Source organism: Silurus meridionalis, chromosome 11, assembly GCF_014805685.1.
Source record: "Silurus meridionalis isolate SWU-2019-XX chromosome 11, ASM1480568v1, whole genome shotgun sequence".
Taxonomy (NCBI): Eukaryota; Metazoa; Chordata; class Actinopteri; order Siluriformes; family Siluridae; genus Silurus; species Silurus meridionalis.
In genome coordinates this window covers 19776938-19804933 of record NC_060894.1, presented here as the reverse complement: position 1 = coordinate 19804933, position 27996 = coordinate 19776938, and the positions used below count along the sequence as shown (strand labels likewise).

At 39.7% G+C, this 27996-nt stretch overlaps 3 protein-coding genes across 7 annotated transcripts in view; 2 read left to right on the top strand and 1 right to left on the bottom strand.

The window, feature by feature from the left end:
• wrn (WRN RecQ like helicase) overlaps positions 1-314 on the bottom strand; it is a 30486-nt gene extending 30172 nt beyond the window's left edge. Inside the window, 1 exon segment of the mRNA XM_046860928.1 lies at positions 176-314. Within this exon segment, the coding sequence (XP_046716884.1) occupies positions 176-256 (81 nt within the window). The 5' untranslated portion in view covers positions 257-314.
• LOC124393278 lies at positions 3-27085 on the top strand. Of its 5 annotated transcripts, XM_046860926.1 has the most exons (10): positions 15221-15312; positions 15888-16044; positions 17090-17234; positions 17365-17530; positions 17633-17870; positions 18013-18156; positions 19581-19743; positions 19910-24969; positions 25063-25115; positions 26049-27085. In XM_046860926.1, the coding sequence occupies exons 3-10, from the start codon at positions 17114-17116 to the stop codon at positions 26713-26715; spliced, it is 6612 nt and encodes a 2203-aa protein (XP_046716882.1). In that variant the 5' UTR covers positions 15221-15312; positions 15888-16044; positions 17090-17113; the 3' UTR covers positions 26716-27085. The 5 variants fall into 5 exon arrangements, with proteins under 5 accessions (XP_046716881.1, XP_046716883.1, XP_046716879.1 ...); XM_046860925.1 differs by lacking the exons at positions 15221-15312; positions 15888-16044 and adding an exon at positions 3-150; XM_046860927.1 differs by lacking the exons at positions 15221-15312; positions 15888-16044 and adding an exon at positions 573-697.
• On the top strand, positions 2686-6878 carry purg (purine-rich element binding protein G). Its single transcript, XM_046860929.1, has one exon. The coding sequence runs from the start codon at positions 5757-5759 to the stop codon at positions 6795-6797; it is 1041 nt and encodes a 346-aa protein (XP_046716885.1). The 5' UTR covers positions 2686-5756; the 3' UTR covers positions 6798-6878.
• Positions 27086-27996: the final 911 nt, after the last annotated feature.

Here is a 27996-nt window from a genome sequence, read left to right as displayed (position 1 = left end):
TTTCTACCTGGACTACACTGAGACCTGAGGATTTCGTTTTTGGGGGTGTGTTTTGAAAATGTTCTTCATTTTTTCTTCATTTTAAAGCCTGTACCTCCTTCCACGACGAAGCAGCCATCTAGCTATGTTAAAGAACTTCACCGTGAGCAGGTCAGTCAAAGTTTCACTTTCTTACCTGACAGGGTTCTTCAGCGTCCCGTTCCTTCATCATCCATCCCGGAAGCGTCCTGTCCTCCCCCGGCTGGGAGTGATCCATAAGCGCTGTAAAGCTATTTATTTAATTCCCTAGCACTCGGAGATTGTATGATATTTTTACAGCAGGTTTAGGAGTGATTTAATAGTCATTTCACAGAGCTCGAAGATGATCATTGTGGTGCAACTTCCATCCAAGTCCATGTGCTTCTAGCGGGAAGGACATGCACCTTTCCCCCGCGCTCCATGAATGCCTCTGGACACTTACACTTCATTACACATCGGTATTTAACATGATATTAGTGTTTGCTAGACGTCATATAAACCGTCTCTGAAATTCGCGTTTTTTTTTTACGTTTTTAACGTCAGCTGAAAAATTCGTGAAACTCACGCCGTCCTCTTTATTTTTATTCCGTTTTTTTTCCACATCGGGTTTGCTTAATGATAATACTCAATAGCGACACCTGCAGGACTGGAGCGGAACAACGCACTCATTAATATTGAGGTGGGAAAATATGGATTAAATAAAAACTTTTGTATTTTGAAATGCTGGACACCAAAAAACCTTTTTAGAAAGTCGTGTAACAGTTTGTGGCTTTTGGTCCTGAGCTCCTCCTTCACATGTTTCTCAGGGTTCTCTGGTTTTCTTCCTTCCTAATTTGGCTAGTTTGGCTATGCTAATTTGGCTATGCCAGGGTGCATTCCTGGCTAAACTATTAATTACACATTACACGATATCAGTATTACATGTAGTGTTTGTCCCTTTGTTATTTATATAGAATACATTTAGTCAACTAACTACATTTACGGCATTTGGAAATTTATTTCATTCTTACAACCGAACACTTATGTGTATAAGGGCCTTACTCAGGGGCCCAGGAGTGGCATCTTCGTATGCTTGGGATTTAAACTCATGACCTTTGGATACAAAGTACGATGGCTTAACCACTAAGATAGCACATTAATACTAACTACTGTTGTTATAGATGTTTAGAATGTTTTCAGATGTCCAGAAATAACGTTTTTTCATCTTTAGTCTTTCCATAAAAAAAAAAAAAACATTAGAAGCTACTATAGGAACAATAGCATTAGATTGAGAACATGTTGAGGTGGTGCAGCGGAAGTGTGCTAAGACCATAAACCAGAGATCGAATTATTAACCTTGGTTAGCATTATGCAAAAAGATCAAATATGACTAGCAAACACTAGCGCAATTTAAAGAAGAGGTTTCGCAGGTTTTGGTACTTTAACATTAACATTAGTTTGTCCGTTAATTGATTAGTTTGGGAAACTATTATATATAATGTTACTTTTGGAGAATCAGAATCACAAATATTTCGGATTATACAGTCTGTATGTCTAGCTATGAGATTCTGTGGCGCTTGTTTTACTGCTACGTTCTGCTTTCGCATCTTTTACTCTCAGATTCTAAAATTGTGAACGATTTTGTTTTTTTTGCCGTTTTCATGCTCAAATGTAAGAATAGATTTCTTTGAGGCATAGACGATTTCAACATTCCATACAGAGCAGCTACTTCATATTGCTTTTATGGATATTACTGTTGTTTATTGATGAAACTGAACCATAGGATGCTAACGAAAATAAGAAAAAAAAACACGCCGTCTCTGTAATAGTTTAATTGTGGCAAATACATTTATCTACTGGTAAAGGGTTATTATCTAGAGTTTAGCTAGTTAGCTATTGTTCTGTGTCAACATTCGCTAAATACATTTAACAAACTGTCAGTTAACTAATAATAATAATACTAATACATAGTGATATTTAACAGGGCATATAATGCCTCTATGTGAAGCTTTTCATACCCAGTAACACATATTTAAATGTTTGACTGAGTTGAGTTTTTATATAGCAGGCTTCCGCTGAACTAATGAATCTTCTTGGATGAGTGCCAAATTGTCATTTTTAAGTCTAGTTACCGCAAACAAACTAAGTATCCAGGCACGTGGTGGCAAAGAAGAAGACTTTATTCAGCAGAAATTAAGCCAGGCAGTTCCATGGAAGCCCTCAAAAAACACTTTATATACTTTCTTCTTCTTTCTCTATAACACCCATCTTTTTTTTTTTCTTCGAGTGACGGGTTGTGCAATTCACACCTTGGCCTTCAATGATGTCCTATCTAAATCAATCCACCTCTTAATACAATCATAATGGCCACGGCTATAGAAACCATTAATATTATAGAGAAACACAGTAAAACTAAGCTTTGAATCACAAACAGGGATCTTATGCATGTCAGGTCATGTCAAGCCAAGAAACTTTTATTGTCATTTCAACCATATATAGCTGACGCAGTACACTGTGAAATAAGACAACGTTCCTCCAGAACCCTGGTGCTACATAAAACAACATAAAGCTACATAACAGAAAAACAAGGACTAAAAGAGAGAATAAATGGCATTACTAAAGCAAGAAACCCAATAAACACAATTTAGCAGTTCTCGTTTTACTGTAGCCACAGCTGCACTGGTCGCATACATCATCTGTAGCAGAATCATCGATATTAACTTCATAAAATGACTGTGGGTTTCTCTGCATCTTTTCCGTGCATTATTCCTGGAGATTTGAAACGAAGGCAAATGGTGGGTTTTTGTGCAAATTCTACAGAGAAGAGAACGCAAAAGTAAAAATAGTTCATGAAAACTGATTTGAACTGTTTGGGGCCGACCGTTCCTCATGTCCAACTTTTCTTGAAAAGTCCGTCTTATAAACGTCCGTGTAAGTGTATCTGTGACCTAATCAATTTCTTTTCCTCTGTCAGACATTGTCTAATAAAAAAACAGCTATTGAATACACACCAATATATTTGAGCTTTGCTACAGATGCCGATCGCAAACTCTGACTAGTGCGCTCTCTGACCGTCCAATCAAATGTCAACGTAATTGTCTGCCTGCTAGATGGCCCCGGAGTTACTAACTCGAAATCTGATTGGTTGTAGCAACAGCTTCAATCTACTTTTTGCTATAGACGCCCCTATTGCTCACTCTGAAGGCGTTATGGCAGATTTTGTGATGGCTAAAGTACAATTGGACAATACAGGAAGCTATGAAATAAAGATAATAGACTGTTAGGAATATTTTAATACATATTAAATATAAAAACTTATGTTTTTAGATTAATATTGTTTATGTCTGGAGAGAAACCCCTTACTGACCCTGACGGTCCACTATCCTAAAAGCTTTAGGAATGTCATGCTTCATCATTGGGTTTTGTCATGCTGAGCTCTGTTTAAATCACTTGCATGAAGGTAATTTTATTCCATCTGAAGTGGGACACCGCGTCTAAGCTTTCGACCGCCGTCTGAGTGTTCGGGATCAAATGTTTAGCTAATCCATTATTATTTGCCCTCATGTTAAAGGGTGTACGTTACATTTTTAAAGCGCTGTTACGTCTGACTCGCATTACAATGTGTTTACCCAGAAAATGATGGACGCACAGGCTTCATTAGCATCAGATTTAAACACGGTAGAAAGTCAGGGGCATCCGAGGACATCGCTCTGTCTCAGCATGATAAAAGGCAGCATGATGCAGCCTCATCAGTATTTAGCTCCTAATCTCAAGTTGTGCATTTTGTTGTCACAAGCAGCACGACTATTAAAACCAGTACTCTGGAATCGTACTTCAAGGTAAAATCTATTAAATGATGTAGAGCTTACAAGGATTTAAGACTCTTTCGGGGGACTTGCATCTAAAAGACTGAGAGGCATAAAGTGTAAATGAGGGGATAAAACAGGAATGGCAACTCACATGCATGTCTAAAAGGAGTCTAAGGGTCCATCATTGGTTTTATATATGGATTTATTCTCCGTGTGTACATTTTAAAACCATTTTTGATTAGACATGTTGTGATGATTTATTTAGACATGTTGGACACAATAATGGAAGTACTCACGTATTTTTTATTGGTACAAATCTTTCAAGTTTTTTCTTACTGCATTTTTAAAAGCAATTCAAATCAGTTGGGCTGCAAATCATTTGTCCCAATGGGTCGATGTTTTTTTTTTAATGGATGGACCCCCATTCCTACTCATCAGTAAAAAGCCCAAACCAAACCAAAAATTAAATGATGCCAGGGTTAAAAAAAAGCATGATCAGTCCTAACTGGCTAGTGTTTGCATATTTTTTTATGACACAAAGCATGACTTGTGATGTTATTCCTGTTCAAATGCATGCCACTATCAGCTAGCTGGCATGTGTCCCCACAGAAAGTTGCAGTAGTGTGATTGAGTTCCTTGCACAGGGAATATTAGTTTTCAGCATGGAAAATTTCCAGGGTGAGGTCCAACATTCCGGACATGAAAACCCATACAAGTTTGGTTTTTTTTTCCTTCTCGAGCCATGCATATTTCCTTTTTCCTTCTCTGCAAAATGTTAGTGCCTTTTTTTTTCCTTTCACAGTTTTTGGCATAGGTTAGCAAGGAGGAGATTGACAGCACGTGTATGTGCGGAAGAAAGACGTGATTCCATTGCTTATAAAAAACAAAAACAAAATGCAATCTGTTGCATGAAAATAAAACAAATGAGGAGTTATTGTGCATACTATTTAGGGTAAAAACAGATCCGAGTTTACTGTATCTGGGATCAGCACGTGTTCTCAGTGCAATGTCTGTGTGCAGTGTCCCTGTAATTGTTTTCAGTTTTCAGTGTCCCTACACGTGTTCTCTATGCAGTGTCCCTGCATGCATCCTCAGTGCAGCTCCCATTGCAGTGTCCCTATTGACAGCATCCATAATAGCATCTGAATGATACAGCAGCTCAGGCATCTTCTCACCCGGAAGTGGTAGCTCAGTGGATTGGAAGGTCGGGGGTTTTAGCCGCATTATCTCTAAACTGCCACTCTTGGGCCCTTGAGCAAGGCCCTTAACACTCTGTGCTCCAGGGTCACTGTATCATAGGTGACGCTGCGCTCTGTCCCCCAGCGCCTGGAAAAGTGTTCCACAGTGCTGTAGTGCATATGTGACAAATAAAAAGCCTGTTTCTTTCTCTCTCAAGTGGAAATGAGAATTACACCACTGCCCTACTCCACACTGGCTCTGGAATTGTGGAGTGTGTTATAGTAGAGAGGAGCAGGAGGAGAAGGAGGAGGGAGGGAGGGAGGGAGGGAAGCGTTGAGTTCATTGAGTTCATTCTCATCCCCGTACTGATGCAGCGCCCTCTAAAGAAATCCAGGATTGGATGATTTCTTTCCCTCTCCCCTTTCATCAAGCTGGCAGGGTTTTTAGCAGGCAGAGATAAGTGTCAGATGTGCGCTAAGGACAAGGGGAAAATAATAAAATACAAAAAAATCCAGCAGTCGTGTAATCATCTGGTCATTCGACGGCGCCCGTGCGATTCGATTTGACCTTTAATTCAGGACACGGAGCCGCGATCAGCTGATGAACACCCCGGCAGCTGCCATTTTGCAGGTCAGTCGGGGTTTCGCTTCAAACTTGTCCAGCGCACAAAAAAAGCCGACTAAGCTAAACCATTGAGCTGAGCTCGCTCCTGGCACTCTAAGGACCTCGAAGGAGATGAAGCCGGGCCGCTGTCGGGAAATCTGAGCGAGCATGGCCGATGGTAACGCGAGAGAGATGGATCGGGGGAGAGGCAGGATCACGGGCGACTCGGGGTTCCCGAGAGGCGGCTATGCGCAGCAGCAGTACGGCCCGGCTGCAGCCGCCACCACCGCCGCCGCGCCGCCTGGTCCCGACATACAGGAGCTCGCTTCGAAGCGCGTCGACATCCAGAAGAAGCGCTTCTACCTGGACGTGAAGCAGAGCGCGCGGGGCCGCTTCCTGAAGATCGCGGAGGTGTGGGTCGGCCGCGGGCGGCACGACAGCGTGCGAAAGAGCAAGCTCACGCTGTCCATGGCCATGGCTCCGGACCTCAGGTACTGCCTGGGGGATTTCATCGACTACTACGCGCACGTAGGCCTGCGCGGCAGCCAGGTGCCGCGGCCCGAGGAGCCGAGCGACGCGCCGCGCCGGCGGCCGCCGCCGGAGCACCATCACGCCGCGCCCGCGTCGCCCGGCGGCGGCTCGGCGGCGTCCGACGACCATGCGCACCGCGTGCTGAAGAGCGAGGCGATCGAGGGCGACAACCGGAAGTATTATTTGGATCTGAAGGAGAACCAGCGCGGCCGCTTTTTGCGCATCCGCCAGACCGTGAGCAGGGGCCAGGGCGTAGTGGGGTACTACGGCCAGGCCGTGGAGCAGACTATCGTGCTGCCCGCGCAGGGCTTAATCGAGTTCCGGGACGCGCTCTCGCAGCTCATCGAGGACTACGGCGACGACCGGGAGGCCAACGGCCGGAGCGGGAGGGGGGAGCGCGACCGGGATGCGGCGTGCGCCGAGCTCCCCGAGGCGGCCTCCTTCCGCGTCGACAACAAGCGCTTCTACTTCGACGTGGGCTCCAATCGGTACGGCGTGTTCCTCAAAATCAGCGAGGTGCGCCAGCCGTATCGGAACACCATCACGGTGCCGCTGAAAGCCTGGGCCCGCTTTGGGGAGAACTTCATCAGGTACGAAGAGGAGATGAGGCGCCTGTTCACCTGCCGCAAGGAGAAGAGGACAGAGGCGCAGGCGGACAGCGAGGAGCGCGACGATTGACGGCGGCGTGTTCGGTTGCTGTAGCCATGTCACAGTGCTCCGGTTTCTACAATATCCTAATACATGTTCCAAAACAGTGTACCTCTATAGCCTGGTCAAGTACTGTACCGTACCGTACACTCACAATAGCACTTTTACATTCAGCAGTACTGTTTTATTTTTAGGTTATTTATGAACGGCTGGCGTTTTTTTTTTAGCTTGAAATCAGGTTGGGTATGAACGGTAGATGTGCTTATTTCTTTTCGTTGTTCTTACTCAGAAGGTCTAAGATGGAAAGGTCTAAGATGGAAAGTGCAACCAGCAATCTGCAGTCAAGCTGAAGCGCGCACCCGTGCACTGTGTGCGCGCCCCCGGCCGTATCATCTCTCTAACCGGTAAATCCTAAAGCATCAATGCAGATGCGTAATTAGTTCACTGTACAGTGTTCAGGTGGTGCTGTTATGCATAATCACATACATCCTCAGAAGATTTAGGTTTATATATAAATAGAAAAAAAATGGTGAAGTTTAGTATGTTGTATCAGACACTGTGTCAGAGAGAGAGAAAGAGTACAATAGATTATTCTTAAGGGATACAAAAACAGTTTTCCAATACATGTCAGTAATATATACCTCCTGAACACACACCAAAACCCATCATCTTCCTCCAAACAATTTCATGTGAGAAGGTTCAATCCGCAGTAACTCAGTCAAGCAAACAGAACGATCCTGACTGCTTGCCTTTGTTCGATTTTTCACGTTCAAATGTAGAAATATCACTTTATATTATTAATATTATCACGTACAATAAAAGGTTACATGCACTATTTCTAAAAATGGAGACTCGTTTCACAGATGGGTCTGTTCGAGTTGAAAGAAAGGGTTACACCATGGATTGTAATACAGTTTGAATTATAAAAACTATAAATATTTAAAAAAATATATTGAAGATATAAGAGAAATATTGAAATATCTGAATAAGGATAAAATGTAATCGATCCTATACCAAATATCATGAGCACAATATGTTTAAAATCGTGTAAATACGTATCCAGTTAAAATTATATATACATATGTATATATGTATGTGCATATATATATATATATATATATATATATATATATATATATATATATATATATATATATATATATATACACACACACACACACACACACACACACACACACACACACACACACACACGTATACGGTGTATACATATATATACGTGTGTGTGTGTGTGTGTATATATATATATATATATATATATATATATATATATATATATATATATATAAAACAATAATGTTATATAATAGTGCTCTCTTTATCATCGAGTGATATTAGCAATAGACACTAGCTGAAATTACGAGAAACAACTAGGTTTTAAGTATCCTATTTGATAAATTGTGAGAATTTGTGTTCGGAGAAGTTACAAAAAACGTGTGCGTATTTTAGGTTCAGGGAAACTGCCTTCTAATAAGGCAGAGAGAAATATCAACCACATAATATATATGATAATGATGATGATTATGGCTATTATTTATAGAGAAGCGAAATATGCGAATGTAAAAATGTGGAGATGAACCTAGCAGCACCGAAGACCTGCTTCTTATTTAGCGTAGTAACTTCGTTCTGAACAGCAGAACAGTGGCCCGTGCATAGCCACGACGTAGAAATAATAATGTTAGAAATGACAAAACCTACAGGATTATTATTATTTCTAAGGGCTTTACCTTGTGCATTTTCAAAGGGGACTTCGTATGTGAACTGCTTTCACAGTTTGAACAGCTCCGAGGTCCTTTTTAAAAGGTGTTAACCAACGGAAGGCGTTTAGTAGCGCTGTCACGGCGTCGCCAGTTCCCTTTTGACAGCACAAATGTTTAAAGCACTCATATTAATAAGGCTAAATGCTCGTCTTGAACGATGCATTGTTTTTCCTTTTCATTACAGTTGTATGCATTGCCGGTGTTGTGCAATTGCTGTGGAAACGTGGAAGGACACAGTAAATCTGAAATCGTTTAAAAAAAGTTCCTAATGTTAGAGATTTTATTAGATTAGAGATGTTTATAAGATGACGGTGCAATGAAAGTGCGGCGTTCCTCATTAAGTCACTCATTAACCTCTAAAAACTGTCTTTTTTAAATGCCTTTTCTATGAGTACATCGCATTTGTCCTCATAGCACAACTCAAAGTAGAGGTTAACTTCCTGAAACGTTCCTGATAAGTCCCCTCGTACTCATTATTACCGAGTGTGTTTCGAGAAATACGCTTGAGCATGTTCACGTATGCAACTGTTGTCCAGCTGACAAAAAAAAGCAATCAATTCCTTTCATCGATTCCCATTGGTTCTTAGTGCTTTAAATGACTGATAGTGTGGGGTTTTTTGGCCCGTTAGTAATTTTAGACAGTTGTACACTGTATGGACAAAAGTTTGTGGACACTTGAGATTGGAATGTGCTTTTCAGACATCTTATTCCACATTAAGTCCCAGTTCACTGTTATCAGAACCCTCAACTTTTTTGGGAATATGTGCAACTAGATTTTGGCATGTGCTTGTAGAGATGTGGGTGAGGTAACGAGGCCTGGGGTGCAGTCAGCTAAAAGATGTTCAAAACTCTATATCTGGAGATCTTCTACTCCAACCCACAATCTTAATGGAGTTTTCATTATGCACAGGGGAATCATCATGCTGGAGCAAATTTAGGTCTCATGATCAAGTAAAGGGAAAATTTCATGCTACCGCCATGTACAATTGTGTGCCTCTGGTTTTATGTTAACAGTTTGGGCAAGAACTCCTGGTGGGAAAAGTCATGCCAAAGGTGTTCAATAGGGTTGAAGATCTTCCATTCCAACACATGCAAAGCATAATCTTTGTGCACTTTGTGTCTTCGTGTTTAAGTAAAGGGAAAATTTCATGCTACTGCATCCAAAGACATCTGAAATTGTCTGGGTTTTGGTAACAGTTTGGGCAAGAACCCAGTAACACCTGACAGGAAAAGTCAGACTTCATGCCAAAGGAGCGGAAGCTCTTCCATTCCAAAGCATATTTTCATGCAGATTAAACTATTAATGCTGGAAGAAGTCAGGTGTCCCATTACTTTTGTCCATAAAGTGTATCTATTCCTCATAGTGAACTTAAGGAAACTATAGATGTGGGCGTAGCTCACACGGCTGACACGAGACCTAGGCAGCACTTCCCACGAGCACTTTATTCGAACAACAGCACTTTTAGCTGCTGCTACCGTTGCTGCTTTTAAACATTGAATTTCACAAGAGTGATCAGTTTCTCATCGGTGCGACTACGAGGAGGGGCCCTGTTCGTTTCCAAATAGCGACAATCATACATGTGAAACAGACAAGCGACATTTCACCGTAAAGTTCTTACTGAAGAAAATAAACAGCACATTAAAATGGCCTGTAGAATTCGATGCGATGATGTTGATATTAGCAGCAGGTCTTGCAATGCGAAGAAACAAAAATGAAAATTATACCAACGAAAAAAAGTGTATAATTGGAATTAAGTTGGAATTCCTCCTCCTCCATCCCGAGCGTACGATGAGTGTTGTTTCAAGTGCAACATTTCCTCTAGCACTTGTTTGTATGGAGTTTGTAATTTCCAGGCATGGATTTGCACCTGGACTCCATCAAAATTTTCATTGGGCAGGAAATTCAAGTCCAGAAAACGTTCCCTGTCCCAAAATTCCTCATTTCGTGAACACTGTAACAACTGTGGTTTGTTTACCTCGATTATGAATTCTTCTGGTTTATTTTTTTTTACTTTTTACAATTTCCAATTTTTTTTTTTTTTTTTTTTTTTTTTTTTTTTGTATATTTCAGGGCTCACTCATTCTGGGCATTTAAACACCATAGGTTCTATATTAGAATTCGATAACCGTATTAAAATGTTCATCTTTATTTCCAAGTTTAAAAGGCTGTACTCTTAAAATAAAAAAAAATAAAAAAAACGATGATAGGAGTAAAGGCCATAAAAGATGTTACCTCTAAACAGTACAGATAAAACAAACGCGGAACAGGTTTTAAAACAACATATATGCACTTTAAAAACTGCGTCCACGTTTGTTCCCTTGACCTCACCGCAATCTCACCGACGATTTTGCAATCACGTCGAAAAAAAGATCGCAGGTTATAAAGCCTGTCGTATGGTACCATTTTATTCAGGGTACGTTGTGTTTGCTTTGTCGTAAGTTTACACGTTTTTGTTTTTTTGCGCAGTTTACACACTTTTTGGAGAAATTCAGTAATCCGCGAGGCTGTTTTGAAAGCGTTAGGCTATTACATCGCAGCTATTTTGGTCAATCGTGAAACTTGAATTCACTGAATTGGACTGTTACAACGCATCCGAGTAACACTTAACCCATAAGCCTTAAAATCATTACAATGTGATTGTAATGATTTAGTTTAGGTTTATGAATTGTCGGTGCAGTTTTGCGACCATTTTTCTTTTTTTTTCCCGTCCATCACTGACATGTCGTTCTTTACGGTTCTTTCAGGCCTAGCAAGCAAATGTATGAATTTTCGAAGGAGCAACCTGTACTATGACTAATGAATCAAGTAATGGCAGTTCCAATTGTGCAGTCCAGCCAAAGGTCACAGGCCTCTTTTTGTTTGTGTTAATAAAATGATAATTAGATGTAGGTAATGTGCTGTAAAGGTGTAGAAGCTTCATTGATTCCGTTCCTTTTTTCCCTGTGTTGACGATGGCATCTCCGCTGCGGTTGGAACTTAGAAGTAGTGTTCGATTAAAGGTTTTAAAAGAAATGGTGAACTAAAAAATGTTTCGGTGTATCTTTTTTGACAACGTAACGTACATCATTAGTGTGTCCTCCTGTAGTACTCTAGAGTATTATAAAGACTCGAAACAAGAAAGCAATTGTTCTGTATTGTAGCACTTTCTTTATCGTGTGTACTGTATTAGTTCCGGTTTAATATGTATGGTACTGTATGAATATTCATTAATTGCCTTGTAATGTTCGTAAAAAAAAAAAAAAAAAAAGTTGCAACATGTAGGATATGTATCTGAAGGTAACACAACGTTTTTTTTGTTTGTTTGTTTGTTTTTTGTTGTTGTTTTTTTTTTCTTTTAAGTTCATGCATGCCAACAGTTGGGTCCTGTCTAACTCTAAAAAATGGTGCTATATAATATATAATGGTGCTCATATGGACCACAGCTGCATGCATGTCAAGTGAAAAATTTATAAAGTAAAGCAAAACGTGAAGTTAGCCATTGGTAAAAATATATATATATATATATAAAACAAGCTATCCTCCATGAGCAGAAGTTGGTTTGTGTAACTGTAAATTGCACAAACGGTCGGTTGAAACCTCAACATCTCGACCAACCAAGAAAACAACCAGACCGTATGATAGTTGCGTAAAAAGAATTGCACCAGCATTCGAGTGCAGAATTCATCAGCCCGTCCGAGAGCTTTGGGAAAATATCAGTGTGTATCTGTTCTCCAGAATCGTTCTCGCGTCGAAAAGAAAAAAGCTTCATTCGAAAGGCCTATTTACAGTTACGCAACCTTTGTGTGGATAAACTCCAACTTAAGATCCATAGACAATCTAATCTAATTAATATGAAACCTTTTTATGCTCATGTTTCCAATGTTTTTTGTCCTTTTTTTATTAACTTGTGTCACAGAGTATAAGAAAAGAGATCGCTATATATTGCAGATTGTTCAGTGGAAAGACATGTAAGCCAATGCTTTTAAAACAAAAAGGAGAATGTGGTTATGTTGGTTGTATCTATCTTTGTTTCTTATAATAAAAATCAAAGAACTGACACCGAACACGACCATATGTGGTACATCATGTTTCTATCTATTCAAAAAGACACATAAAGGAATTAGTATTCAGGGTCTTTCTGCTTGTATTCAAATCCATTTATAGTACACGATTAAAGATGAGCGGTGCCCTGGGGAAACCTTTCGCATGGTGAAATAGTGAGATATTTTCTTTATATAATTTTAAAAAGCCCAAAATGTGTACTGAGCTTCTTCTCTTTCTTGATATGCCTCAGCTAGGAGTAAAATCTAGACAATCTGTTTACTTCAGATTTTAGAGAAGACATTGAGTACATTGTGACAGCAGTGCACACCGGAACACAGCATTTCAACAGTCATTATTTGATTAGAAATGTGCAATAAAAATTTCAAAACATTTCAAAGCAAATACCTTTGTATTTATAAGTATTTGCTTTGAAATGTTTTGAAGTATCCAGAGTACTGATTTATTATAGCTGTAATGTTCCTATTGTAATTTTCCTCACAAGACCCTTTGCTTAATCAACTCAAGTTTATGTGAAAAGACTCGAATGTTACTCTGAACACACCGATCTATTAGTAGAATGATATTAATGAGTCAAACACTGATTTCTATTCAAATGTTCATGGTCCAAAACCTTCTTTTCAACAACTTAGGAAAAAAATCGCACACATAAGGCCACATGTGTTGTGGTGAGTTTGAGTCAGGAGTTTCTTCCATCATTTGTTCATCTCTAAATGTCCTGCTTGCTGTTGAACCCTATGTGTGTGCTAAGTAGATACCACCAAGCGCCAATCGAAGCAAGTTTAAAACAGAGCACACGCTCGACCCTGATTGGTGGCTTGCTGCGTGTTTGAACAGTTACGTTTTTATCCACTTATAGCAAAATATAGTTGAGTAAAAAGTACGATATTTGACTCTGAAATGTAGTGAAGTGAAAGTCTCCCCAAATGTAAATACTTCACTAAAGTATAGATAACTGGAAAAGCTATTTAAATACTCTAATTAATGAATTAGTTACTGTCCAACATTTTAAAAACAATAGAATTATGCCTGCTTCACGATGGCATGTTGCTGCCATATAACTTGATCGAATCGTGAGATTCACTGTGTGAGGAAACTTCTTATCTTTATCAGCAAGAACTCTGAGGATGGATTCGGACTGTAATTAATATCAACAGGCAGCTACAACGGTTTAATCCTAAGAGGCCATGAATTATAATGTTTATTATATTAATTTAATGTCATCATATTAATTTTCTCGTGATTCTGATATAACAAAAGTTCACTACTTAATTATTCTGTGTAAAAAAGTACAGATATTTGTTTAAAAAATGTAATTAGTGAAAGTAGAGTACCGATACCAAAAAAAATGATGCACAAAGTATTTGTACCGCTTTACTTCTCCTTTCTGCCCATTAATGAACAGCACACCTTAACAATGATGGAACTGTAATGAACAGACATTCGGTGCCACCCAGATGAAAATTAGGTTCCCTTTCGAGTCTGTTTCCTCTCAAGGTTTCTTCCTCATACCATCTCAGGGAATTTTTCACCACTGGCTTAAGCTTAAACTTATATCATTTAAATTGTATAACTTTTTTTATCTCAATAAAGCTGCCATAAAAACAATGTCCATTGTTAAAAGCTCTATAAAAATACATTGAATTTATCGCATTGAATTTTGACTATAAATGCGCACGTTTTACTATAAATACCGTTAAATTACAGCCTGAACTACAAACAGCGCTGCTGTTACGCACCAATCAGATTAAAAGACGATACAACACTGTGGTTTGATGAAACTTTTGGGTGTTTTTTTGCCAGCTGTCATAAATAGCCATCATGAGAACATTACAATAATTCAGAAAATAACGTTCAAATTGTTGACAAAACTGGAATTTTGAAAGCGGTAACAGAAAACACAGAGGCTAATTCAGGAATTCTTTTTTTATAACGACTTCATTAAACATTGTGTAGGCTGGGGGTTCTAATTAAACAGTTACAAAGAGGAAGTGAGTAATGATGAAGAGATATTTCAGATTGTTTAAGGATAGCCTCTCTCCTTCCTGAGGTCAGTTGATGCAACTGTTTCACCAGATTCCACTTCCTGTTACACTGCTACTGTTCACATGAAAGCTATGACACACTTTAGTTCCTACAACCGACAGTTATTTTCAGGTACACTAATATTCCCAGGATATTCATTTTCAAGCACTGACCTTTGCTGCGTTACGACCTGTACGAATAACACGAGGCCGATCGATCGGGAAGAAAAAAACAAACATTTGCTTTTCATTTGAATTCTAACAAATTAGTTGAAGGTCAAAAGCAGGTGGTTTAAAATAGAAAGAAAGGACAAAAGACAATCACTGGACATCCACTGACGGAGGTCACGCAGCATCAGTGAATGTTTTCTTAATGATCATTTATTATGATTTAATATTTTATAATGTCTCTGAGATGTTTAGAAATTCAAGCTTGCTCTTTTTTTGCCTCAGGGGCCCAGTGTAATTCTGTTCAACTACGTGCTGCACTAAAGAAGCCTAACCTATGTTTTTAATGCTAGCAGTGCTTGGTAATTTCCTGTGCCTTAGCTCTTCACAGTTTGAGGTCAAGCGATTTCCTTTTTGGTGAGTCTCACTTGATGTTCCTCAAACTAAAGTGACAAACTGCACAGTTCCCTACAAAGGCACATCACACACATTCGCATGTTCTTACATCCTTAAGCAAGCCGTCTGAAATGGTGAGTTTCAACGAAAACGCTTTCTTTTTTAAATCTTTTTTCTCTTAAGAATAAGATCGATGGCTATCGACGTGTTCTGGTGCTTTAGATTCCAGTAACGATAAGCAGGATTTTTTTTTTATTTTTTATTATTTATTACCAGAGGTTAAAAAGTGTCTGCTTTCTGCAGCTCCTATCATTGCTCTGTAATCCGTCCACCTGTCACCGATTGTGTATCATGTGTAGTAAAATAAATAAGAAAAACGTTTGGTTTCCTCCACAGATCAGTGAGAGTTCTCTTTTTGCTCTGCATTTTTTTTTTTTTTTGAGCGAAGCAGTTTGATCGCGCTCGCGCGTTTCCACAGAAAAATATCTTGCACAGAGATCTGTATCTGATACTTCCATGTTTTATCTCACCTTGTTTGTGTGTAGTAACAACAGTTGCTTAAACCAACCGTTTCCTTTGTTTGTACTGTGTATGTGTTTTGAGACGGATTTTATAAATATTACAGCAGCAGTTCATTTCACATTATTTTATGGTGTAGTCACCATTAGAGGAAGGAAACAAACGAAAAAAAGTTTTTTTGTGTTTAAAGTCATGCAGTCACATGTTCGAAGCAGAACAAACGGAGGACCGAGTGCTTATCTACAGATTGTAGGCAAAGTTCAAAGTTAAAGAGTGCATGCAACATCAGACACATGGCATAACAAGAGACGACTGAGTAGTGAGGACCTTCGCTGACATGAAGCTTGGTGAGATTTGTTTTTCCTGAATTAACTGCACGTACAAGTGTGTTAGTGAAGAAAAGAGTGCAGGCAGGGTGAAGTGTGTGGAGAAGAGTGATAGCAGGAGTGATTTGTGATAGAAGAGTATCTGTAAGAGTGAAAGGGAAAGTTTATAGGACTGTGGTGAGACCTGTGATATTTTATGGATTAGAGACAGTGGCATTAAGTAAAAGACAGGAGGTGGAGCTGGAGGTAGCAGAGCTGAAGATGTTGAGGTTTTTGTTGGGAGTGACGACGATGGACAAGATTAGAAATTAGTTTATTAGTGGGACAGCGCATGTAGGACATTTTGGAGACAAGGTGAGGAAGGTGCGATTAAGATAGTTTGGACATGTGCAGAGGAGGGACATGGGGTATATTGGTTAGAGAATGCTGAGGATGGAGACACCAGGAAGGAGGAAAAGAGGAAGACCAAAGAGGAGGTTTATGGATGTGGGAAGGGAAGACATGCAGGTAGTTGGGTTGAAAGAGGCAGATGTAGAGGACAGAGGGGTATGGAGACGGAGGATCCGCTGTGGCGAACCCTAATGGGAGAAGCCAAAAGAAGAAGAAGAAGAAGAGGAAGTACAACAAGACCTTGGGACAGAACACTCGAGAAACAGAGAGGGTTTTGAAAATTTGAATGGAAGGGATTAGTAATGGTGACCATATTGACCTTGTCTACAGAGATGTAATGTCTTTAGCCAGATCAGTTGAAGTATTTTGTGATTATTTGCCTATACACTACTGGAAATGTAGAGGCAGGCAAAGTGTGTGTGTGTGTGTGTGTGTGTGTGTGTGTGTGTGTGTGTGTGTGTGTGTGTAAAAAACATGTAACCAGTCATTTTAGTTCACTACTCAAACTGTGTTTCTGTAACAAAGCCACCAAGTAACACGTCTACAACACAATGTGTAGCTCTTCACACATTTCACAGGAGGCCTTTTTTTTTTCACACAAATTTTCAGAAGTAGAAAAAACCTTTCGTCAGTAAAGTTTCGATTGACTTACACGAGGTGCATTCGCTCGTTTCAGGCTTATATTCTGCAGTAAGCAACTATGGAAGTACGGGGAAGGAAAGGGTCGGTTGAGATTTCCACACCTAAACCATCGAAACCAGTAGGGACTGTGGCGTTGAGGAATTTCACCATACCCAGGAAGAAGCGGGCGTCTGGACAAGGTTTGGTTAACTTACCAAAAATACAAGCAAGATGAAAGCATGCGTAGTTATCATATTGTCTCAGTTCATATCCTGTGAGTCGGATGAAAAAATATGCTGTTTGTTTTTTACTTTGTGCTACATTATACAGTCCTCCTGGAGTCTTGTCCTGAAGACAGTCGTGATTACACTCTCATTCAGTCTAAACTGAGGGAATCCAGATTAGACATGAGGAAAGAGCATACTAACGCCTCAGTGTGGAAAGACGTAAAATTAGTGCACAATGATGGGTTTCTTAAGGAATTCTCAGAAAAAAGGTAAGGTCATGTAAAAAGTAAGTATATCCAACCCATTCATAAACCTTTATATTTCATTGTATTATTTTTTACATTTTCTTTATACTGATTTGTTGCTTGCAGGTCAGAGATGAGGACTAAAGGTAGACACGGGAGAGAAATGGAAGAACATTTTTGCTTTTTGGTGGCATCCAACGAAACAACAATTAAAATTTACCAGTTTGGATTAAGAACTGGAAGCCAGGACCAGTATTCTTTGGGAAAGCCCTCACATGGAGTTTATTTGTTTAAGCATATCGATGTGGCTCTGAATTATGCAATGGCAAGCACATGTCTTGGGAAAAATCTGATTGTTTTCAAGGTCGGTTTAAGTTCCTGGAAAATTCCACAGTCTGTCCTGTTTTTTTTTTTTTTTTTTTTTTTTTTTATGAATTTTTCTAATATATAGTTTTATTTGTATTAATTAATATACTGTTTAACGGTTTTCTCTGTTTATACTGAAGGTGCTCTTCGGAAAAGTGAAAAAAGTCACAACTAGTTCGGACTGGAACAGAACCGTAGACCCTGTGGTTGGCTTTGACTGTCACATGGCAAAAGAAGCTGTTTCTTATCGTGACACTCTTTCCCAGCAGGTTCTGGGCTCGTCGGTACGTTTAAATGGCACGGTGTAATAATAAAACATTAAACCTCAAACAAGCAAAATAAAAATTTTAAATATGAAAGATAGGGTGGTACGTCGCCATCGTAATTGAACTTCCCAAAGAGTTTAATTTCACTTATACCACAGCAGTTTTCCAGCATTTGCAGTTTGAATAATTTCCAAGAATCTTGCGATACGATACTTATCACGATAAAGGGGCTGCGATACAATACGTTGCCATACTGTGAGCATAATAAAATTGTTCTTATTTTAGGAATAGGATATCATTTTGGGAAAGCTGGCATCAAGAACACACCACCATATGCACACATTTAAAAAAGAATTTAACTTCTTAACTTCTTCGGAAACTTCTTAAACCTACCCATACCATGAAACCCGTGCCAGCCCGTACCGGTATCACACCTCAGTGGCATCAAGTGTATTGCAATACATAAACACTATTAGTTTAAATTTACCAAACTATTTTATTTATGTATATTTTAAACACATGCACATGGTCATTAAAATGACTAATATGAAGTGGGATTGCTGATGATTATTGTATTATATTATTGGTATTACGCTTGTAGTAGAAGTATTATCTGAGCGCTAACTATTGTTTTACATCTAAAAGCTACAATCATAAGGAGGCAAGAAAATAAAGACTATTATTTCTTCTATAAAGGTAAAGAATGGTTTGTGTATATGCACTGTTCTTCAATCAAGCTTTGTCTGGTTATAAGTGCAACCAGAGACAACACATGCTATTCTTGAGATTTGTAATGTGGTTTTAGCATATTTCCCACCTGAAAAACAAACCGCACATAAAAAAAAAAAAAAAACATTAAAGTTGGATAGGGAAGTGATATCCCTAATTGTTTTTGCAGCAGCGCCCCCCCAGGACACAGATGGATATAACACTAACAATAGCGGCCCTAAAGCTAATAATTCATTATAATTGCATATTTGAAAATCGATACAGTATCGGCAAAAATAAATCGCGGTACTCACGTGCATCAATATTTAATTTTTACACCCTTAAAGGTTATACGTACAGTTAATGCTGTAAAATAACTAGGAAAAGTTATGCGTTTGTGCTGAACAGAAAGCATAAAGTCCACTGTCCTGAAGCCTTTCCTGTGGTAAATCAGGTATACAGGATGCCCCTTCCATGTATATATTGCATATACATCTGCTTATAGAGCCCTACACCATTTCAGTAAGCGTGCATTTTCATCTATGAGTTCATTTGATTTAGCCGTTTCTATAATAATGCTTTAGCACGAACACAATGGAATAAACCTGATTCAAACTACAGCTGGAACTGCTCTTACAGTAAAAAAATCCACACGAGAATTGTGACTTTTAAGAATTCGACCCCATTGTGCTATAAAGAAAAGTGATGATATTGTTGCTCTTTGACTATTGCAGGTGTTTCTGTTTGACTACAATGAAAACCAGGAACTCAACAAGCGGCCAAGGCAGTGTCTGCCATATGCCGTGGTTTCATTTGCTTCAGCCATTAGCGCTACAGCACCAACATCTATAAGTCCGCCTGTTTCTCCAACGAAAGCTTCAGCTGGCCTTAAGCATGGTATGTTAAAGTACTTTGTAGCAAATGTGTCTTCCGATAACCGAAATAAAATAAGAATTCACTAATTTATTAAACAACAATTCTTTCATTTGTTTATTCAGAACCATCTGTGATGACACATCTGGATTTTAATAAAGCTCTGATTTTTTCCAATCTACCCTGGCAGGAGGTCTTAAGCGTTTGAAAGGCTGCACTGTGGCTAAGAGAAAAGGCAAAGGAGAGAATGCCACAGTGACATTCAAACGTTATGCAACACAAGGCAGCCCTGGCACGGAGTACCAGTCACAAACTCAAAGAGCAGAGGCCAATGGAGTAGATGCTACTCCGTTTCAATACAACGATCTGCCAACACCTCCTCCTTTTCTCCCTCAGCAGCCATATATACCTTACTATAATACAGCAGAATATTTGAATCCTTCACTACCATATTATGAAAATGCCATTCCATGGCAAAGCTATCTGGACAAAACTCCGTTCGGTGCAAATTTACACGACCTGAGCACCACGAGTGTCTATGGAGGAAATACGGAGAGCTTGGAGGTAATACCCCAAACCTCAGCAGAAAAGATTTCCACCATAGTTTATTCGTCTCGCCTAGTAAAGGATCCACGGTTGTCCAGGCAAGAAACAAACGTACAGAAGAAAAGCTCAGAAGATGGGGTTCCAGAGTGTGAGGAACAGGGAAGCCAGGCACACTCGCAAAACCATAAAGATGAGAATGAGTTAAATTCATCTTGTGAGAAACAATCACTGGATCTGGAGGAGGAACACAAAGTGAGCAGGTTCCCTAAACCCCCACTTGATGATCCAAGCAAATACAATTCGACTGCAATGTCTGAAAATATGCCTTCAATTAAATTATTTAAAATGAAATTCCAGAAATATGCACCGTATTTTAAGATGACCGAAGAGGAGAGGCACCAAAAAATATGGTCCAAAGAAAATTTGACCCCAGAGCAAAAACAGTTATTGATTGACCGCATACATTTTTATGAGATGCATCACCGAAGGTATAAACAGGGACTGCTTTTTCAAAAAGAAACAGAAACAGACAACGCATTTGGTTCGTCTCAAACAGAGCCCATAAACAACGATGTCGGCTCGCCCGCAATGCAACATTCCACTTTAATGAAAAAAGGGAACCAATGTGAAGTGAATCAGTCGCTTATAAGACATTCATTAAGTGCCAATGTTTCTTATTTGACTTCTACAACTGATTTGGTGGAGAGTGAGAGAAATAAAGTGGATATACCAAATTCAGACAGTGATAAGCTGAGCCAGAACATTTGTACACCAAAAGAAAATGGTGTGCAAGTGCAGCATCCTTCTTCTGATATTCCAATTGTGCCTCAATTCGGAGCTCAGTCTGTAAGTGAAAAAGAAACGATTTCAGAGATCTTAACTTTGCACGGTACTGTGCAATCAGTTTCTTCAGAGGAGAGCAAAACTTTAGAAAGTTCCCCCGAGTTGAGTTCTTCAATACAAAATGAGGTTCCCACAAGTCCAAAAGAGTCTTTTGCACATGAGGCTACACTAAGTAATACCCTAGAAGACAGTAAATTTGAGCAACACATACTGGCCATGGAAGTAGCAAACTGTGTTGACATCTCAGCTACTGATGTACCAGAATGCACTGACTGCTCCTATGCTACTTCAATGGAGCAAAGTCACGATAGTCAAAGTAGTACTGAAAAACAAAACAGGGACGCATCGACTGATTCTAAATCTGATCCAAATTCTGAGATGTCTATAGAGGTTGAAAGGGGAGAAGCTCAACAGCAAAACACTATTTACAGCAGATTATATGAACGATTGCAGCTAGATCAGCTATTGTCCAATACGAATGGAGCAAACATTCTTTCCAACAAATCTTATCTTAGGCCAAAAGGTCTAGACAAGAACCTCATCATTAATCTACCAGAAAGTCATGTTAATCAACTAATGTCAAAGTCAGAAGACCTCCACCTTATAGTGAAGCTAAAATCCGACCAGACAAGTCCAGAAAGACTTACGCTCTCTGAACGATTCTCAGAATTAAGATGTCTTGGCCGGAAACTAGCAGCCTTTGTCCGTGTAAATAGGCAGACCAGTATCTGCAAAGCTCATCTCAATGGAGATTTGAAATGCAAACCAGAAGCACTAATCTTATGCAGTGGTGGAGGAAAAGGAACAGGAAACAATAATGCTGAATTGATCAAACTCATGGCACAGAGGTACAACGAAAATAGGCTAATTGCAAAATGTACACACCGTAGACAGAAAAGTTCAAGGTTTCCGTCCAGGAAAGGCGTGATCGCCAGTGTACGTAGCAAAAGAACTTCAGGTTATTTGTCATTTCAGAGAAAAATGTCGCATATCAGAAAGAGTCACTTGTTGAAAATACGGAGAAAACGTACAACAAATCTAGCCTTGAGTTCTAATAGTCGAACTTCATTTAGCAACTCGACTGATTCATCCGATGGCTTTACATGTACCCAAACAGATAATGTTGACAAAGCTTCTGATTCAGCTGCTACATCTCATTCTCAAAGAAATGTCAAACTTCTGAACAAGGAGTCCAGTCAGAATGATAATTTCACCAATATTTCATCTGAAGAGACTTCCTGTGTGGGTAGTGAAACAAAACGTCATCACATTAATCAGGCCAAACAATCAACAGAAACTGATGTTGTGAAGATTTCAACCCATAATGCTATCACAGAATCAGAGGAAAACATCACTTTAGATTCTAAAGACGCAGTAATAATTGAGGAAATGGAAACAGATAGCGGAACAAACAAAAGCATGACCAGTCATCAAGAAGAATCCTCCCTGGTCACAAGTTCTGGCACTAATGAGTCAAGTAAGGGTGAGAGTGCAGAAACAGAACACAAAGAAGAGACACTTGTACAGAAAAAGCTATCTCAGGAGGACATTTGTGACACTAAAGAGATTTCGCCTGATTACAACACTGGAACGTATGAGGACAGCTTTGTTCCCAGTGTCTCAAGTATCCCTGGTGATATAACCTCAGGTAATGTGATCAGCAGCTGCACTGCAGAAGCTCAGACAGCCGTGACTCCATATTTACCGAGAGCAATGAATAATGGGACCGACACACAAACTGAGGAGGGGATATTTGGCCGTGACGGTGCAGTGGACAATTCTGGGTGTGACTTAACCGAAATGGTATCGAGCACTAACAAATCAGAGGAGACAAATAAAAATGCCAACCTTCAAATCGGAGAGTTATGCAGCAATCCAAATTCCACCGATGTAAATGAAAAGGAGTTGTTTCCAAGAAACGATATGTCAGATGTCAAGGAAAACATTGTAAGGATCTTTACAGGCACCACACAACACTTTTCTGAGCTAACTTCCGCTTCTCAGTGCCAAGCTTCTTTTCAGAATCCTACAAGCAGTGGGATAACAAAGTCAACTGAACAGATAACATTGGATTCCCACATCAGAATCGCGAATGATGCACATGAACACCTTGCTGTGGTAAAGGACAATCTGCACACCAATTCATTATGGCAAGGACAAGACAAGAATAGTCTCTCAACTACTTCAGACACACAAATCATTTCCAAACTCAGAGATTATTTAACCAAATTCGAATTCACAGTCAAAAAACAGGACGCTGTCAGTAACACAACAACAGAGCCTAACGTTCCAACTGCTTGGATAACTTTAGATAGTACATCCCACAAACAGCAATTAAACGACACAAGACACTACAGCAGACACGGCTTGGCTGAAATTAGACAGAGTGAAAATGGACATTTCCAAGTAGCCCCTGCCAAACACATACAAAGTAACGAGAACCTTCATCCCAACAGCTCTGCATCGAAGAGAAGAAGTAGCAATATGGAAAGGGTCAGTCCAGACAGTACCTTTACTGAAACTGTCAGAAATGAGCCAAATACACATATGGATGTTCAACCACACCAGACTGGCTGTGGTGTACCCAACATGAACCACTGGCTGCAAAATCATGGGAATAAACTGCAAGAAAATCAATACATCTATCCCCAAGCTTTAGGAAATCTAATCAGGTCAAGTGGACAACAAGGAAACCAAGCAAGAGAACAACCATGTCAAGTCAGTCAATCGATCGAGCAAAGCCCCTATGAAAAAGTGCATACCACATACAACCAGAATAGGTACAGCGTCACTGACATCTCCAGCACTCTGAAGTTGGCTGACCATGCGGCTTCCTTGGCAGAACTTGGTCCCCTGCAGGCGAAATGCAAACGAATGCTGCACCATTTTATCTCCAACTTTGAGCAAGATCAGAAGGTTTCCTTCAACCAATCCTGCATTTCAAGAAATATGATTTTGGAAAAATATCTAGCGCATCCTCCTGTGCCAATTGAGTTGAAATTTGAGGCAATCAACTCATTCTTGGAACTACAGATGATTATCGAGGCCTGCCAGTTTGTTGACAACAAAATCAATTTTCTCAAGCGAAAGCCAACATTTAGGAGTTTGCTCTGGTACGACCCTTCTCTCTACGGTGAACTCTACAAGGGCTCGGTTGGGTTTCAGCAGCAGTCGTCACTGTTTTCGTCATTCCAGCAGTGTCTGACCGGCGATGACTACCGAAGATTGCGGGAATACTACTGTGCAGTGTCCACTCTGCACCAGCAGCTACAAGATGCCCCCGACACGTCGTACTACATGTACCTGAAAACGAAGCGGGAAAGGCTCGAAATTGAAGCTGCCTTTCGAAACCCTTCTGATATTAAGAGCTTCTTTTTATCTGTCCCAACAGCCATCATGATCAACTTAGGAGACGAGTTGGACATTTTGAAAAAGACGCACCACATAGTGATGACATTCATCGAGACACCGGCGGATCGGTTGCCAGGCTCATTCGATGTAGGGAAAGCTGAGCATCTGTCCATCATATGCAGGTATCTTCAAGAAAAAATCCTCTTTCTGAGATCCCATAAGGAAATGACTAAAATTTCCTGGTTCGGAATGGAGCATCTTCTTTACGATGCATCAAAGGTTCTTGTGTGGAGCGAATCGGAGCACGGGATGCCAAATGAAGTGCTGACGAAATACAGGAGGTTAAACTCGCAAATAATTTACGGGGTGACCGAGAATTGCGTCGCCCTTGTTAATAAAATCGATCAGTCTCTGCAGCCGGTGGATATCACGAAACTCTCGCCTCAGCAAATGAATGCTATCAGAATCCCATTCGCAGGGTTCTCCGCTGAGAGAACTCAAACCGCACAGGTAAGTTTCGTTAAAATGTACTGGCCTTTTTTTACTCCTTACAATAGCTTCTGTGTGATTCGTAGCAATGAAGCTAATGTTTTTATGATCTAGAACATTCAAACGGAAGATGGAATGAAAGAAACACATCAACCACCCAGAAGAAGGTAAGCACAAAAAATTGAGAATGAAATAAAAAATCTCAAATCACTAAAAATTCATTCTGCAGCTGCTTTATGCAAATCACATCATTGTTAAAGTTTTATTGGTAGCCACAGCAATAGTTCTTACATCAACACGTTTACCAGATGGAGTGTAAAAGGTTGGATTAAATTTTGTTCAATTTTTTTGTTGTGATCCTTAGTTCAATTTGCCCAATGGTTTAATAAACAAAAAACACGTAGGAAAAGCTATTTTTCTCTCTTTATTGAGACTCAGTGTTTTTTTCCCCAAGTTATTCATTTGTATGATTCCTAAACAACATGGCATTTTAACAAACCCGTCTTTGTTATTTTTAATTTTTTTTTTTTCCCCCTAGTAAATCAGTGTACCCTGTTTAACCAGATAAATAGCAGTGGTGGACAAAGTGCACAAACCATGTACTTAAGTAAATGTAGAGATACACTTTTTATTTGAAGGATTCAACAATCATTACAGAACTGGTATGATTCTTTATTATATGCCAGGAGAAAACACAAGGAAACAAAACACAACAATAATAAATATAAAAGACATTTTAAACAAAGCAGAACAAAAAAAAAAAAGAGAAAAACAAAAAGGTTCCCGTGCTACTCTGCCCTACCTAGGGGCGTAAATCCTGCCACACTAGTAAAGGGATAATCACTTATACGCAATCTAATTGCACTATCAAGATAATGGAGAAGAGGAGACCAAGTCCAATCAAACTGATCCAGTTTGTTTAACAAAATATTTTTTTCCCCCCAATGTGATCATTTTACCTTTTCCTTCATCCACGTTTTAACAAAGGAGACATTACATTTATACATCATTTTACAATCTTTGTGTCAATTACTTATGAGCATTGTTGCTAAACAAGCATTTTTCTTTTCCACGTTATAATGAATCTCTCTTCTTTTCAGAGCAACACATCCTGGCTTGAGAAGTAAATTCACTGATAGTGTCACCCCAATTATTCAACCCAGTCTAACAGCTCCACCTGGAAGCTCAACTCTTTACACTGATATCACACAAAGAAGCAATGCATCGCATTGGGGAATTCCCAGAAATTCTGCTTGGGACTGGAAGCCCCCAGATCCGATCCAGTCACCATCACACAGCGAAATAAGAGCTCTGCTTTTCTCTAAGAAGGCGTCTACACCACACGCAAAACTGAGGACGACATCTCTACCGGATGTTCCAAACAGCCATGCGGCCAGACAGCAACAAATATCAAAGCCGTTGATTGTGAAGCCTAGACCAATTGACAGAAGTAAAGTTCAGTCATCGCTCTGTGCACTTCAGCACCCGGAGCTCCTAAAAGGCCAAGCAAACGAGTTCAACATGCCTATAATACCGTCTTTACCTTTCCCAAGTTTTTCCTCGGACGCAACCTCGGGAATCCATCCGCCTCTTCCACCACTGCAGTTCCCTATTTCTCCAAATCAAGTCGCACTGCAGAACAATCCAACACCAATAAGCTACCCTTTCTTTGTCTTCAATGGGCAAACATACTCCACTACAGGGTCTGCTGTGCCTGTGACACCCCTGCATACTGAAACTCAATATCAATATCCTCGCCCTGTTTAAAGTGAGCAAACAGTATTCGGTACTGTTAGAATTCTATGTTCTTTTCTCAAATCTTCCTGTCCTTGTTTTGAGAGATTTCTGAAGCTTCCTTTTATGTTCGTACTTCAGCACAGTCTCGCTTCGACCAGTTCTTCCATGATGTTCAACCTGTTCATTGTGAATAGAGTAAAACACAGTATCTGTTTATACTGTAAAAGCTTTGTGAATAGATGTTACATTTGTTTTTGTCTTTTTTATAAATATATATATTTTAACATTATATTGTTCATATGTTCATAACGACTGAAAAAATGCACTTTGTTTTATAGTGTCAAAACTGTTCAATATAAGCATGTTTTAAAAGCAGAATATAAAGCATGTGCTTTTTTTTTTACCATTGTTATCATGAACACATCTTACTAAATAATTACCCTTATCCTAGCCTAAGTCTCTCACAGCTAGGACTGAGAGATGAAGTTCTGGAAAAATGCATACGCAAATGTAACCGCTTAAGAGAGCATTTTCAAAAACCGCCGTCTCAGTGTGGATGGAGGGCCAAACCGGACAGAAAAACGTTTTTAAACAAAAACGTATTATTGGCTTTAGGTGCCCGTGATTGCTTTCGATCGGAGTGATTGTTTTAATATGAGAACCATTGGTTTTATGTAGAGTGCTGTATAGCAGGCTGTCCAAAACCCCCTTTATCGTTTCTAACGAATACTTACATGCTCTGAGAGTGAAGTCCTTAATGACCAATGCTTGTGCAAACAGGTGTATTAGTTACTACATCAGCATCAGTCGCCATTTAGTTGTTAACGCTGTCTTCTACATCTGCCTCTTTCATACCAACGACCTGCATGTCTTTATCCTCAGCATTCTCCAACCGATATATCCCATGTCCCTCCTCTGCACATTTCCAAACCATCTCATTCGTCCCCAAAACGCTCCTACATGTGCTGTCACTCTAATAAACTCTTTTCTAATCCTGTCTATCGTCTTCACTCCAGCACCACCTCCTGTCTTTTACTCAATGCCACTGTCTCTAAACCATACATCATCACAGGTCTCACCACAGTCCTATAAACTTTCCCTTTCACGCTTGCAGATTCTCTTCTATCACTCATGCTATCACTCTTCTCCACCCTGCTTGCACTCTTTTCTTCACTTCTCTAACACACTATCCATTACTCCATTCCATTACCAGGTATTTAAACTCCTCCACCTCTTCTCCCCTGCAACTGCACCACTCCACTTCCCTCCCTCTCATTCACACATGTACTTTGTCTTACTGACTTTCATACT

Excerpts from the sequence above, each read along its gene's own strand:
- purg (XM_046860929.1), top strand. The coding sequence starts at position 5,757 with ATGGCCGATGGTAACGCGAGAGAGATGGATCGGGGGAGAGGCAGGATC.
- LOC124393278 (XM_046860925.1), top strand. The coding sequence starts at position 17,114 with ATGGAAGTACGGGGAAGGAAAGGGTCGGTTGAGATTTCCACACCTAAA. Across the intron at positions 17,531-17,632 it reads AAGGAATTCTCAGAAAAAAG|GTCAGAGATGAGGACTAAAG; the intron begins GTAAGGTCATGT and ends TGTTGCTTGCAG. Across the intron at positions 25,116-26,048 it reads CATCAACCACCCAGAAGAAG|AGCAACACATCCTGGCTTGA; the intron begins GTAAGCACAAAA and ends TCTTCTTTTCAG.